This window comes from Hippocampus guttulatus, chromosome 16 (genome assembly GCF_054856545.1).
Source record: "Hippocampus guttulatus isolate MCC_2025c chromosome 16, RoL_Hgut_1.0, whole genome shotgun sequence".
Lineage (NCBI taxonomy): Eukaryota > Metazoa > Chordata > Actinopteri > Syngnathiformes > Syngnathidae > Hippocampus > Hippocampus guttulatus.
The window spans coordinates 15,248,525-15,265,017 of record NC_141276.1 but is presented as its reverse complement, the minus strand read 5'-3'; the positions used below and the strand labels follow the sequence as shown (position 1 = coordinate 15,265,017).

At 41.3% G+C, this 16,493-nt stretch overlaps 2 protein-coding genes across 3 annotated transcripts in view; both read right to left on the bottom strand.

Moving 5' to 3' along the window:
• hoxb3a (homeobox B3a) overlaps nucleotides 1-10,022 on the bottom strand; it is a 38,604-nt gene extending 28,582 nt beyond the window's left edge. For both annotated transcript variants that reach the window (XM_086132464.1, XM_086132466.1), the window contains exon 1: nucleotides 9,870-10,022. The gene's annotated coding sequence lies outside the window, so the exon portion shown is untranslated. The remainder of the gene's footprint in view (nucleotides 1-9,869) is intronic.
• Nucleotides 10,023-10,900: 878 nt separating this feature from the next.
• Nucleotides 10,901-16,174, bottom strand: hoxb4a (homeobox B4a). Its single transcript, XM_086132468.1, has 2 exons — nucleotides 15,524-16,174; nucleotides 10,901-13,935 (listed from the first exon to the last, which is right to left on the bottom strand). The coding sequence occupies exons 1-2, from the start codon at nucleotides 15,948-15,950 to the stop codon at nucleotides 13,661-13,663; spliced, it is 702 nt and encodes a 233-aa protein (XP_085988594.1). The 5' UTR covers nucleotides 15,951-16,174; the 3' UTR covers nucleotides 10,901-13,660.
• Nucleotides 16,175-16,493: the final 319 nt, after the last annotated feature.

Below are 16,493 nucleotides of genomic sequence, written 5' to 3'. Positions count from 1 at the left end.
CAGCCATCGGCTCACATTGATTTCAGACTGTACGGAATGGCTTATGATGATGATGATGGTGGTGATGATGATGATGGTTGAGGGGAGGATGCTGTGTAAACAACACGATAGCAACATGCACGATGAGGAACAACATCAGTATTGTTGTTTTTTTTGGGGGGGGGGATATTTACCAAGGTGTTTTAAAAAAGCTCACGAGCCAGTGAGATGGATGCAGGCGAGGGTAGTGCAGCGTCGAAGGAGCGTGCTTTCTTCGCCCCCCCACCCAACGCAGGTCCTCTGTCTTCCGCAATACTCACGTTGTGTCCACAACGACCCGCAAGACGCACACCCGTCCAAATTTGTTATATTGCAGCCCCTTTTCGTTCTCTCTGGCTCTCTCTCTCTCTCTCTCTCTCATTTTCTCTCTCTCTCTCTCTGTCTGTCTGTCTCTCTCTCTCTCTCTCTCTCTCTGCTTTGGGGGGTGGGTGGCTGTGTTTCCCCCCTTTTTGTTTGAAAGGATAGTTTAATTTTCCACGACACTAACACGCAGCAGGCGAGGCACCTTTTCTTGGTGTTATATTTCTGACAGATAAATATAGATTCTGCAACCTCGGCAAATGTGACACAGATAGGGGAGTCGCAGTGTGTGCGCCTGTTCCGCGTGGCATTGCTTGTGAATGCTCCTTGAGATAAAAATGGAAAATCCAAACGATAATGGAGCGCCTGTGATCACGTTTCAGTAGGAGGTTAAGAAACGGAAAATTAAAAATTTTACTTAGTACGCTTTAAAAAAAATGACCGCATCGCTTTGTTCTTTATTAGACTTCAGTATCATTCCACCGTCCGTTTTATGATAGAGCGGAAGAGGAAGTCCTTAACTCGCTCTCGCTTTTATTTAAAAAATATCAGTTTGAATGTGAAATAATTGTTATTGTGACGTTGCTATTGTTCATCTTTGTCTTTTTTAACAATTCTGTGGCATCGTGACAAAACACTTCAGTGTCACGAACACTACATCGTCCTGAATTGTTCAATATTTACAAATATGTCGCATACATGTTTTTTTTCCTTAGAAGACCTCTCTCCTCTCTGACTAAAATTAAAAATGCATCCTGCTTTTCAAGTAATTGACTAACCGTCACGATTGAAAAACATTATACCATTTAGAGGCGGTGGACTGCAAGTATTACTCAAGACTAAAAAAAAAACATTCCAATACATATTTTAAAAAATTGTGAGCAATACGTGGGTGTTGAACAAAAAGAAGATCGTCGGAGAATGTCAAATAAACATTAGGGAGACAAAAACCTCCCCCGCTTGGCCGTGCGGGGCCGCAAAAAAGAATCTTTTTTTTTTTGCTCTTATGTGTCTTGATGGTTTGAGAGTTTTAATGCTTGGAACATTGGAGCATGGGAGAAAAGCTAATCTTGAAACTTATTCAAGGTCAAACAAGAGCGTCTGTCAAAGCATAGTTTCTACGGGAAACATAAGAGCCAACCAAGTCAAACAATAAATGTGAACATTTTCGGTCGAACACATTTATATTCCACAATAGGGGAGAAATTGCGCAAAAAAACCCAAACATATTCTGATAATAAGAATGAATGTTTATATAAATCAGTTTAATTAAAGGCTCACAAAGAGCAATATGGCACTTTTCTGTTCTACCCACAAGATTGAAATCAAGCATTTGCAGTGATGATGATGGCGTCTGTAATGATGGCCATAAATTATAGCACTACGGAGAGTGAACAACAGCTAAGATAAGCATGCGGCAGAGGAACCTGGGCGGCCTGACAACGGTTATACGAATTAGCGTTGCAAATGTGCCACATAGCCACATGGAGAACCGAAGCAACACAGCATCAATCCCCCACTCCCGCCCCCCCCCAAAAAAGAATCTAATAAACCAAATCACGTTGCTTGTCGTAAGAATCAAGTACTGAAGTAAAAAGTAATATAGAGGGCCCTTGTTCTTTATATGCGTTCATTTTACACAATTAGCTCGCTACTTAAATTTGAATTCAAGATAACAAAAATATTGTCTGCAGCTCCGTCAGAATGTTATTCTTTGATGACAATGACAAAGTCATCATTTTTGGTTTTAATATATGTAATGGTACTCATGGTAAATGCTGAACATGACCAAGCGCCAGTGGTATAAATGCTATTCGCAAGGTTTAGAATTATGCGGTCTCGTGGAGTATACGTGATGGATTAGGGCAGGTTGAGTCTTCCTTCTCGTTAACCATTAACCTGTCTTTTAGAGCACATAGACAAACTAAAAATATTTTTTCGTTACAACGACTAATGAATCTAATCAATTATTGCCTGAGACACTAATTGAATTTCTGTTGATTATTATTATTATTATTAAAAGTATTATTATTAAAATTATTATTATTGTTATTATTATTATTATTCAACAATGAAAACAGCGTTAACAGAGGCGGATTGATTTATCGAGCTCTGACATCTATTTTTTTCCCTTTTTTTACTGCTGCTCGTAAATCTGTCTCGAGTCACTACAACTGCTTTTTAAAATATATTGCAGAGCGCAACCCGTGAGGTCTTCCCCTGTGGGCGGGTTTCATGACATGCGCGGGCTAGTGGATGCATGGAGGGGGGGGGGGGGGGGGGGCTCCGAAAATCAGTCCAACATTACTGCAAAGAACATGATGGACAATAGTTGAGTATTCACCATTCGTTCCCGCACAACAGTCTTTGTCAAATGAAGATGTACCAAGCCAAAGTACCCCGAAGTGGAGAAACGCAATACTGTAAGACATGCAAGGTGGCCGGAGCTGAGATTCACATCGCCAACGTCAGAATTGTGACAGACATGCTAATCTCACGATCACTATGCTGTATTAAGTCCGTTTTTTTCCGGTGGGAAAAACAAAAATATTTGTCAAGTTCGTAAATGTGTTTCATGTAGATGACAAATTAAGACAACACACTATAACTCCCCCCCCCCCCCCCCCCCCAAACCCCAAGTGGCTCTGTACTAAGGTCTTGCTGAAACATTCCTCCATCAGCTGTTTGGAACCTTCCAAATATCTCTATGACAGTAGCGGGCATGATAAGAAGAAAGAAGCTTAAGCAGAAACCACAGGTCAGCCAGAGCAAGTCTGCATGCCTCACCCTTGTGATTTCATGCTTTCATGACGTCCTAATCCAACACTCTGGCAACAGTAAATAAACCAAAACCTGCAAGAAGGGTGGGGTGGGGGGGGGGGGGGGTCAACAACACAGTGTTTAAGACTGAAATATATTCCTCGTGTTTGTTTGTAGCCCTTTAAGGGTGTGAATCCATCCATCCATCCATCCATCCATTTTCTAAATCGCTTATTCTCACAATGGTCGCGGGGGTGCTGGAGGCTTTCCCAGCTGTCTTCAGGCAGTAGGCGGGGGACACCCTGAACCGGTTGCCAGCCAATCTCAGGCCACACAGAGACAAACAACTATCCATGCTCACATTCACACCTAAGGACAATTTTGACTGTTCAATCAGCCTGCTGCGCATGTTTTTGGAATGTGGGAGGAAACCGCAGTACCTGAAGAAAACCCACGCAGGCACAGGCAGAACATGCAAACTCCACACAGGGAGGCCAAAGCTGGAATTGGCTACATGGATAAAACACATCTCATTAGACACTTTCTTTGTCTTCAATACAACTTCACAGTAGATTGACAATTAAAATATAATACTGATGTGGAAATTTTACCTTTCATGATAATCTATTGGTCATACCACCCTCAAATATAAACTGCACTTTCTTTTAAAACTACAAAATTGGCAAAGCGGTTTTCCATGACAGATAATAAACACAAATAAACAATACTTGATGCAGCACATTCAAACAACATTTGCGCCACTGCATGCTGTACACTTAAAATACAAAATCGCTAATCGATTGTAGTGTCATAATTTGTGTGAAATAATTGATTGGATCGGCGAAATAAAACATGACAGCAAACACAACCTTGTTTACTCCAGGGTTGTTCTGTGCTGCCATGGTGAATGGAGCTTCAGACATCATGTGACTATTGCTAAGTGCATTTGTTTACATAACTACATTGACAGTGTAGTCGGGGCCGCACCACCAAGGACTGTCAATGGAGATCAGAGATAAAAATAGCATTTATCCGTCAACATTGCATCCAAATAATTTTACATCTCACTTTGATGGCAAGGACATAATCAGATACATGCACAAGCTGGGCAGGTTGGACATTACATACTGATTTATCAAACACCAAGGGTGCTTTTTTTTTCCCAACTATCGCGATGGCAGAAAGGGAGAATGCTCCAGACGGATTTGCACTACCCATCCATCCATCCAATTTCAACAAGGCTGATCCTGTACAGCAGTGGTCCTCAACCCGTGGGTCATTTGGTATCGGGCTGCATAGAAAGAATAAATAACGTACATGACTTCCGTTTTATTCATTTCGGAATCTGAAAGATTTTTTGTTTTGAAAAATTACTGGATTCTCTGTTACATCCGTCGACAGTATGTCACTCATGACGTCATGACATCAAGGTGCGCTTCTCGGTCACGTGATAGGTTACCGCTAAAGTGAACCCCAGGAGATAGCAAAAAGAGTAAAATAACAAACGTCTTTGGAAAATTTCTTTGGGGAGGGGAAAAGACCCAGCCAAGAGATAAAAGAGATAGATAGGAGCTTACGACTTTCAAGAAAAAGAAGGCTACATACAGTATCAGGAGTCCTACTTAAAATACGCATTTATCTCAACAGGAGATTCCCACGCACCGAGCCTATTCTGTATATTAAGCGGCGTGGTGAGTCGTATTTTTCATGCACTTTGTATTTGCGATGTATCTTATTTTTAAGGCACGTTTAAACGTTACCATCGTGACCACAGAGTGTTGTGGCCAGATAGGACATTCCTCATGTCATGATTCATGTTTATTATTATGTTTAGAAAATACCACAGGTTTTCATGCAGGTCATATCATGTTATTTTGTTGTATTTATCCAGCCTTAAAGGCCAGTCCCTGAAAATACTGTCTGACATTAAACCGGTCCGTGTGGCAAAAAAGGTTGGGGACCGCTGCTGTACAGGGTTGCGGTGGTGCTGGAGTCTATCCCAGCTGACTTTTGGCGGAAGGCGGACTACAACCTGAACTGGTCACCAGTCAGTCCCAGAGCACACATAGAGATGAACAACTATTCCCACACGTGTTCCCACCATCACTGAGTGGGAACCGATCCCACGCTTCCCACATGCAAGTCCGGCGAGTGTACTGCTACACCATCAGTGACTTCTGCAGTACCCATATATCTGCAATTATCTCATGTTTCCCATCTCACAATGCAGATAAGTGCTTGCGATCATCCAAAAACTTGGAAGGTTGCCAATTTGTACATGACGGATTTGTTATGGCCCTTATTGTGTGGTCAATATGCCATCTAAGACAGCAGCTTCACCCAGGTCTTGCTCTGTTATTAGGTATGTTAGCATCTGTTGATTCGACTGCCGCCACCGCTGCAATCGTTCGTGCCATGAAAAGTATTTTTTGTGCTACTGTTGTTGGTAAGTTATAAACTGTGTAATATAAAGCGTAGCACCACAATGTAAATTTTTTAAACAAATATAAATAAAAGAGACTATGCCCCACCGCGTGTGGTAAGAGGCTAGCTTCACGCAGGCTTTGCATTATTGTTATTATGCATGTTAGCATCTGCTGATTCAGGCGGCGTGTATCAAGTGCCGGAGCCCAATCACGTCTTTCAAAATAATTTAAAAATAAATAACTACATAATTAAGCTCCATCTACATCACTAACTTATTCAGCAGTTGACACATCTGATACAAAGTGATCGGTACACAGGCGAGAACCATCACTATGAGTAGGATCTCACATCTCGGTCTTATTCTTGCCCATTAATTGACTGCTATCCATTGGCTATGGTGGTGTTGAATACTCAGAGAAGTGACTCATTTATATACTGCCAAAATGGCGTTCTTTATATGTGATGCAGTGCACTGCATACACTATTGAACAGCAACAACAGATCCAAATGGTTTGGAGAATTAGCTTACTTCAACATATACACACCTGGTAAAAATGGACAAACAATCGTAGGGCAAAATAATAATCATTGCAGTATGTGAGCACCAAGACTTGTACAACACAGCCAGATTCTAACAAGAGCCAAACAAGAGCATGCATTGGCTACTTCGAATGGCTGGTAAGTAAGCGTATGGACTTGGTTACAAGTGCTGACCCAAGATAGCACTTTCCATCCATTATCCGAGCTGCGTATCCTCATAGTTTTAACAAAAGCCTCGGACACCTGAATGACTTGTGATGTTCATGCATTTTGTTTTCATTCATGTCAGAGAAGGATATGCTGTAAACGTTACATCTAATGTGTATCAAGGTTTTTTTGTTGGGGGGAAGAATTGGGAGTTTTAAATGATTATTCATTCGAATGGATTGTTGCTATGGCAGGAGTAGACTCTAAAGTGTCAAACTCATTTTGGTCCCGGGCCACATTGTAGTTACAGTTTCCCTTCGAGGGCCGTTATGAGATTTGAGAAACCATATAAATGTTTAATCCCCTCCATACATTACATAAACAGCACACAACAAATTGATGAATAACTAGTTTTAAATCAGAAGTCAAGAATAATGACGGTTATTGTGGATTACGTGTGACAATTTGAAATGTTGGTTCAGACTTTAGCAAGCGTCATGGAACATGACATGCTTGATTTGCTTTCGCGGGCCACATAAAATGATGTGGGGGGCCAGATCTGCCCCACGGACATTGATTTTGACACTTGTGCTCTAAAGTAAATACAGTATACAAGTTGTTCAAATAGATATATTGCTCCATCTTCAGATCAAAATACGTGAGAGAGAGAGAGAAAGAGGGAGGGAGAGAGAGAGAGAGAGAGAGAGAGAGAGAGCGAGAGAGAGAGAGAGAGAAAATACACATAAAAATAACACACAACTCAGTTCAGGCAGTTTTATTTACTTCCTGTGGTGGCCTGTAACCTCTGCTCATATTTGCAGCCACATGTATAGAGGAGCCTCTGCCAAATACGTACGCTGGTTAAAAATAGGTCAACGTTCACCTGTTTGTGAAAAACTGCATGAAAATAGTTGAATAAAATAGTTGAAGGACAATGTTCATCAGCATACAATTGCAAGAAATGTAGGGATTGCATTATTTATGGTCCAAAATATCATCCAAAAATACTGACAATTTGGATCATCACTGCATGTAAGCAGAAAGGCTGAAAACCAACATGGAAAACCTGTGAGCCTCGATCCCTCAGGCGGCACTACATAAAAAAAAAACGACATCTATGTGTCAATGATATCACAACAAGAGTGGTTCAGGAACACTTCATAAAACCAATGTCAGGAAATACTGTTGGGTGCGACATCCGTAAGTGCAACTTAAAACTACTCTGTAAAACAAAAGCCATTTATTCAACAATACCCAGAAATGCCGCCGGCTTCTCTAGGACTGAGCTCACCTAAAATGGACTGATACAAAGTGGACACTGTTCTGTGGTCTGATGAGTCCATATTTCAAGTTGTTTTGGGAAATTGTGGAAGAGAGAAAAGGAAAAGAATCACCCATACTGTCATGGATGCAAACTTCAAAACCCAGCATCTGAGGCGTTATGGGGCTGTGTTCATGTCAATGGCATGGGTACCTTCTGTGAAGGCACCATTGATGCTGAAAGTTATGTACAGGCTTTGCAGAAACATATGCTATCATTCAAGCAACGGCTTTTTAATGGACACCCTTGCTTATTTCAGCACGACAATGCCAAACCACATTCTGCATGTGTTATAACAGCGTGGCTTCTTAATAAAAGAGTGCGGGTATGAGACAGGCCTGCCTGCAGTCCAGACCTGTCTCTTATATAACACAGTGGTAAACATGACCTTGTCCCAGCTATTTGGGAATGTGTTGTAAAAGTCCATGAAAATTTGCAAAAACGTTTATCGTTTGAACATTAAATATCTTGTCTTTGTAGTGTATTCAATCAAATATAGTTTGAACATGAGTGTAAATCCTTGTGCTCTGTTTTTCTTTGTTTAACACAATTTCCCAACTTCATGGCAATTTGGGATCTATCTATCTATCTATCTATCTATCTATCTATCTATCTATCTATCTATCTATCTATCTATCTATCTATCTATCTATCTATCTATCTATCTATCTATTTATCTATTTATCTATCTATCTATCTATCTATCTATCTATCTATCTAGATGTGTGTGTTAAAAACTCTTAAAGCCCACATTTATTGCTTGACCAATCCATGCAGAAGACTCTACCCTTGTGGTCCTATTATTTTTCGTATTGTTCTTTATTGTTTATGTTGTGATTGTTTTTTATTGTCTTATTTTTTATTGTCTTATTTGCATTGTTTAATATGTTTTCATGTACAGCAACATGTTTCATCTGTGTTTTTTTCATGATTTAATTATTAAATGAAATAAAATTGAGTTAAGTATTTTATTTCTATAGGCTACCACTGATGTCTACTTTTATTTTTTATTTTTTCATAATGAACTATGTATAAATGTGTGGGTGGATATTTATATATCTCACCATTTCACCGTGACCCGAATCTGACCCCTCCAGTGGTGATTGTCTTCCATGGCAGTTTGTCTCTGACTGCCCGAGGTTTACAGTGCCCTAAACTCGGCATGTTATGACTAAGAGGCCAGGGGCCTCGGGAGGTCTGGGAATGTCCGAATGAGCGGAGGATGCAGAGCCCTTGCGAGGTTAAAGCGAGTAACAGAGGGAGGGGGAGAACCACAGGTCAGCCTCTTGCTTCAGAGTCACTCGACCTCATCGGTCAGAAAAACGTGTCCCCTGTTTGAACCCACTCTGGCTGCGGCCCTGTGCGGCCATCAATCCACACCACACTGTGCTGCCATTCGTTCTTGTAGTAGTAGTAGTAGTAGGAGTTGCATATTTTTCCATTTGTTTCTCTCGCTTCTCCGAGCATTGAATCGAGCTGTGTCTTCCATCCCCTGGAGACAGACCAGACCTTCGGCCCTTTTTATTTCCAATTCTGGTCAGATTAATTTCTTTTGGGGTCAGGCAGCAGCTCTGCTCAATAGATAAACATGCCCGGCCCGCGATCATTTGCAGCCATTAAAAAATAAAATAAACGATGCAATAAGTGGGGTTTTTTTTGTTGTTGTTGTTGGCCAGCAGCACAGAAAGTAACCATTCACCTGCATAATTTTCACCCTGCCCACTACGTCCTTATCAATTTTAAATTATTTAAACCATATACTGTATATATACTATATATATATATATATATATATATATATATATATACTGTGTGTATATATATATATATATATGTATACTGTATGTATATATATATATATATATATATATATATATATATATATATATATATATATATATATATATATATACAGTATATATACACACACACACACATACACACCGTAGCAGCCAAACCGATACATTTAATTCAAATGAACATGCAATAAATGGCATACACGGACTCAAAAAGATATTCAACCACCTACAGACCCAGTGAGTGACAAATAGAAGTGACGCTTTGACACAAAGGTGGGCAGACACATGGAACATAAGCACAGAAGGAAAAAGAAAACAACGACAACACAGGCCGTGATCTGTTCCAGAGATGCGCGTTCACACGCAAACTACTGCGGACGCGTGCACGCGAACCCAAAGCCCCCACGGCCATTCTTCTCATTCCACCAAATGCGCACAGGGCAATAAAACCATTAAAACGCCACGCTGCCGTCACTGTACAAGCAAAAGAGCCACCATACAAAGCGGAGATGTGAAATTGCTTTTCCAGGCCTTACCTTGAAAGGCACCTCGTTTATGAAATTCTTCTCCATCTTCCAGTTTTCCTCTCCGCGCCTTCTTTCCAATGAGTAGGAAAACGGTTGTTCTTTCTTCTACTCTCGAAGGGCGTAAAAGTAGCCCGTGAATGAGTGGGTAGGGGAAAAAAGTGTTCTTTCTTGAGTGTTAAGTGTGTGTGTTTGAGCTGGGGGGGGGGGGGGGGGGTCTTCCAAGATGTTTTCTTTCTTTTTTTCTTCAGCTCCTCTGTTCCTTGGCCCCTCGCACCTCCCGACAGAAGGGGCCTTGGAGGAGGCTGCGAGATGACAATGGGGGGAAAAGAGGGTTTAAGAAGAACAAGTGATTAATGATTATTTCTTGTATAATTCTCACATTTTTCTTGTCGGAGCCTTCCTCTCTCATGGTGGGAAACTTTTCACAGGGCAAGGGCATCCTCACTAAATACTCCCCCATGAAAAGAAAGCATTAGAAGGTTCGTGGATGTTATAAGGTTGAAAACGAAAGCTGAGGCTTCGCCGCATCTTAATGCACTATATGGGTAACCACACAGATGATCATTTATTTTAAGATTGAATATATCGAGTTGCGGGATTGTGAAAATATATTTTGACAATAAAGTAGCGTGTATTTTACACGCATTGGTTGAAAAAACAAATCGACAAGTGATTGACAATACAATCATCTGGATTCTGATACGTTTTCGATGTATTGTATAGTCACTTAGAAATGTATGTGGATCAAAGTCATTTTATTTCACGCAGCCGCTTGCCGAAAAATTCAAAAACACCATTTTTTTTCAGCGCGTAGAAGTAAAAGTGAGTTTTACACGAGCCACGTAAAATGCATGAAAAGTATTTGAAGCGAAGCGCTGTCGTTAGTTTGCACGTTCAACCGTTGACCCACATGCGTAAAAAGCTGGAAAAGGGACAGGCAGGTGCGTCGAGATGCAAGGACACTATTCTAATTTGTTTTCTTGGACATTTTGAACACATGTGTGCTGTTTGATACGGGGCGGGATTTTTTTCACGGTGCAATGGGCTTTCATAAATGGAATAAAATAGATAAATGGGCAAGGGGAGTCACTTTGGCAAGGGGCCCAGGGAGAAATCAGCCAACGTGTAATGGGGACTCTTCTCTGGGCCGAGGAATACGAGAGGGCCAATTTGGGGGGCACATTTTTTTTAGTTTAAAGTTCATCGCGAGGAGTGCTATTTTCTCGCCCCGCACCCTCTCTTGCTCTTTATTTTTCGATACCTGCTCTTGAAGAAAATGAAAATTAATACGGGAGCCGAGCCTTACAAAAGAAGTCATTCGTCTTGTTGATTATCTATTTGCTTGTCAGGGTTTGAGCTATGGCGCCGACCCTCTCCTTTTTTACATTATAAAAGGAGAAAAAAAATACGACACACGCGCTCACACAACACTGAGGCAGGGAACAAGAATAAACAGCAGTGCCTAAATTCCCTTCATTAACGCATCCAATACCGCAGCCAAATTATTATTATTTTAATTATTATCCAAAGCGAAATGGAAGTACACTCGCTCGGCCCCACATTCACCGTTCAACGTGCTGCACGCTGCCGTTAAATTAACCGGGGAAAGGGGGGCGGGTGGCAGTGGGACGGGTTATGATTTAAAACGAGATTACAGGACGTAATGTACCAAGATCACGAGCGGCAAGGCAAAATTAATCATCGCCAGCCCCTGATTTCTCAAGACAACTCGCGTTTTGTGTTTGTGGGGAACACCGAAATCATATTTCAACAATGCATTGTATAGGATGCATTTTAGACACGTTGTTCAAGCACTGCATTTAATAACAGCTGTCAAGATGAAAGCGAAGTTTATTCCATTAAAAAAACAAAAACAATATGAAAATGATCAGGGAAAAAATATCAGCAGATAACATAACGTTTGAGAGAAAAATTGAGGATATTTGAAAACAACGTATTTTCAGACATGTATTTATTTTGTATTTACAAATTCGTAAAACAGCATATGAACACATGTGTAGCATACATATTGGTGAGGTATAACACGTTCAACACTGTTATTATTCTTATTATTTTTATTATTATTGTTATTATTACTATTATTATTATTATTATTGTTGTTGTTGTTATTATTGAAGATAAAAAAAGATCTTTGGAATGCAAATAGAATAACATATTAAAAATAACACTTCGGACAAAGGCAGGGGAGAGAATGTGTGCGCGATTTATCCAACAAATCAGGATTTTTTTTTGGGGGGGGGGGGGTTGTTGATGTCTCTGAATAGACCCAATGTGCTATTATTAGGCCATACGTTGTTTCAAGGAGCTGATCCGAGCATTTTATCGCAATTATTATTTGATACAACCCGTCATAATACTGAAATAAGAATGCTTGATCTAAAGAAAACGTTTTAAAAGTGCAGTTGAGGTAAAATTGTATCGCGTTTTACTTGTAGTGCGTACCATGCATCCATCCATTTTCCGAACCGCTTGATCCTCACTAGGGTCGCGGGGGGTGCTGGAGCCTATCCCAGCTGTCTTCGGGCAGTAGGCGGGGGACACCCTGAATCAGTTGCCAGCCAATCACAAGGCACACAGAGACGAACAACCATCCACGCTCACATTCACACCTAGGGACAATTTAGAGCGTTCCATCAGCCTGCCATGCATGTTTTTGGAATGTGGGAGGAAACCGGAGTACCGGGAGAAAACCCACGCAGGCCCGGGGAGAACATGCAAACTCCACACAGGGAGGCCGGAGCTGGAATTGAACCCGGTACCTCTGCACTGTGAAGTCGACGTGCTAACCACTGGACTACCGGGCCGCCTGTAGTGCGTACTTAGGATATATATTACGAATACACAAAAAAACAAACAAAAGATCCTTTGGACTTAATTCAAACGTGCATCGGTTGCATATATGTGTTAAACTCACATAGATCCGTTTATTATTTTCAGGAAAAGGGAGGGGAAATAACGTCAATTCACCTCATCGCATTCATGTGCAACCGATTATATATATTTTTTCCGGTCTTTAAGTTTCTGGCATCTAACACTGTTATAGCCCTATAGTCGTCATGGCTATTCATGCTAAGTATTTAAAATGAAATGAAACATTCAAAAATGTCCGTTTGGTCAATAAATACCATATACATAATGATCACTTTGCTCATAAAAGTCTTTCATTGTGGAAGCATTTAGGGAGGAATGTCAGCCAGAGATCCGCTTGTTTTATTGTATGTATGTATACATATACATACTGTATATATATATATATATATATATATATATATATATATATATATAGAGAGAGAGAGAGAGAGAGAGAGAGAGAGAGAGATGTAAAGATGTTTACGTTGTGGTTTAGGTTAACGACTGGCAAAACGATAGAATCGCTTTGAATCCATTCCATTGAATGGGTGGATTCATTTAGTTTTATAACCACAGCATGAACATGACCAACTGTTATGAATTTGATGGTATTAGAGAGGAAAAATAGGAAATGATGTGTTTCTGTCGACAAAATAAAACCCACACTTGGGTGAACGTGCTTTTGACACAAACTATTTTTTTTTTAATGACGTATCGGAGATTTAACGTGGGACATCTTGGTCGAGTGTTTTTGCGTTCGGTGAACTCCCATTTTTGTCACAAGGCCATAACATCACTAACAATGCACAGGCTAAACAGGATAACAAGTAATTAAAGGTTAATCAGGTCCAGAGTTTTTATCTACAGCTTCGTTGTTTTGGACGGCAGAAATGCAGCAAAGAACAGATGGGCTCAATTTCTATGCGTGGTCAGGTGGAGCCAGTTAAAGCTTGGGCGTTCGTGTTATTCCCAGAGCGGACCTTGGTGTTGGGCAATTTATGATCCTTCTTCCATTTCATTCGTCTGTTCTGGAACCAGATTTTGATCTGGCGTTCTGACAGACGCAATGTGTGCGCTATCTCCACCCTGCGCCTGCGCGTCAAGTATCGGTTGTAGTGGAACTCCTTCTCAAGCTCCAGGACTTGCTGGCGGGTGTAAGCTGTCCGAGAGCGCTTCAGCTCACCTCCTGTGTAGTTTGAACTCACTGTGAGAGAACAAAGTAATGTGTTACTATATTTACAACTGCCACCACCACCATAACAACAACAATAATAATAATAATAATACTGATAATGATAAGACTACTCAGGGACGAGCGCTGCAAATTAGCTTTTTCTATGATGCAGATATTAGATTGGTGTGCTACAGTTTGTCTATTATTCTATGTGTGTGTGTGTGTGTGTGTATATATATATATATATATATGTATGTATGTATACAGTATATATATATATATATATATATATATATGTATACAGTATATATGTGTATATATATATATATGTATACAGTATATATGTATATATATATATATATATATATATATATATATATATATATATATATATATATATATATATAGATACAGTATATATATATATAGTAATAATGACAGGGTTGTGGTGCATTTAGAGCCTCATACGCAATTGCCACTATTCTAGGTGTTATTATAACCGCATGTGCAAGCTGCATTTCAATTGCAGAAGACAGATTGCCACAACATGCATCCCAAAAATGTTTGAATTCGTGGCAATAAAAATATTATTATTCTGAATATTAATAATAGTAGCGTTAATGGTCACGATTTAATTTCTGTTGTGAAAAAAAATTGCTTTTGTCAACACGCTATTATGCCTATCTGGTCACGTGCTCTGTAATGCCCCCAGGCAAGCAGACCGCCCCCTCCCCCGACATGGTAACAAAAGATGTAATTTGATAGAAAAAGAAGGCCAAATGTCGGCTACATTTTGTGGTTGAGAGTTGCACCATTTGGCCACGATATTTCAGGTTAAACGTTAATGGGACCAACAATGGTAGCGATCAAATGAGGGAACGCTTCTATCCTACGGCTACGCAGCCGCAACCCACTGTAAGCTTTGGGTGTTGAGTGACTGCCTTGTATCAACAGAGCATAGAGGTGGGGTGCGATCACGATTGAATAAACCTCTAAAATAGCATCAACAAAATTGTTTAAAATGCCATTATTACTTGTATCTGCACTGTGTCCAACGTCCCCCGTGTACGTCACTGATTCAAATTGTCTTTACATCGTCGACCGAACGAGCCGTGTGGCTGTACACAGGCGACGACAACACTGAAAAGCTATAATAGATGGTGGTATTTGCCTTCGCATTAGTGTTTTACGGCGGTCTCCATAAACAGGAATATTTCAGCTGCCATAAAATTCCCCCCGCCCCCCAACGTCCCCGGAACACAGAGAGGAGAAGGAAGGCTCGACAGTGTGGAGCGCACGGTTTATACAAACCTACCACTTAAAATCAAATTACCAAAGCATAAAACCTAACTTATGAGTTCAGTCTGGGTTGTCATAAAGCAAGGACTCGAGCCTGAGATCGGACTTCAAAAAGGCACCTCGGCGTAGAGGTGTAATAAAAATTTATGGAGGGTGTAATTATGTTGGCCGTGCAAACAGACGATCGTAAATCTCCGAGGACTAGTCGAAGTCTAACCGAGAGGAAGCCGTAGATTGTGACCGCGGACACCAAGACGACGGCGTGAATTTCGACTGTCGAGCCAGCGAAGGGAGAAGAAAGTTTGTGTGCAACACTTACCAATGTTAACGTGGACTTTCCTCATCCACGGATACACCACGGGGTCCTTTTTAGTGTTTGCGGGGGAAGATGTGTTTTGACTGTGAGGCGGCTGCTGGCGCGACTGAGGCGGAGGCGGGCTCGGTGTCACCGACACCCGGTCGAGTTCGACTCCAATCTGTGGGATGACGAGGCCGCGAGGGGGCATCACCACCGAGGCGGGCTGCCCTTCGCGCTGACACTGCGTGTACTGCGACTCCGCTAGCTGCTGGTGATGCCGGTGATGGTAGAGAGTCGAGTCCGGTTGAAAGGCGGTGGCCTCGTGTCTTTGGGAACCGTAATAGTCCGGAGAGTTGCTGGGTAGATAGTCGCTATGTGAGTACTCTTCGCACGGTGGGAATTTGGGGTCCACATAGTTAGAGTTGATCAAATAGGAGCTCATGGCCATTAATGCCACTCTTTATGTGGAATCCAACCTAATATACTGTATAACTAAAATTTATATCGCATCCCTTTACTCGGCGGTCATTCCTGTTCCGCTGAACCCTCCTACTTTTTCTGTCAAGTGAACAAAGTTAAACGGCCACGTGACTGGAGCGAGCCAATAGAACATGAGCAGGACGCGCCGCGGACAAGGAAATGCAGGCATGAGTGTACACACGGCCCCGCACGCGCGCCCTTGGATGCTCTCGTTTTGTGCGCAGTCACAAACAAGTCTTCCGAACACTTTCTCCGTCCCCCTACGCCTCCCCCCCGCCAGCTCGCCGCCTGACGCATGCTGCCCGCGACCTCCCACCAACACGACATGCCTCGAAACTATAGTCAGAGAAGCATAACAATAACCGATCACCGTTCTGATTTCGCGAAATCACGACTTTCCATCAAATTCTTGGAAATCAAATACGATCAAATGAAATGTGACAATCATTCCTTGAGTATGTATCCTCCATGTGACTATTCTATATTGATTATAAATTGTTGCCTTGCATCA

Excerpts from the sequence above, each read along its gene's own strand:
- hoxb4a (XM_086132468.1), bottom strand. The coding sequence starts at position 15,950 with ATGGCCATGAGCTCCTATTTGATCAACTCTAACTATGTGGACCCCAAA. Across the intron at positions 13,936-15,523 it reads GAAAGTCCACGTTAACATTG|TGAGTTCAAACTACACAGGA; the intron begins GTAAGTGTTGCA and ends GTTCTCTCACAG.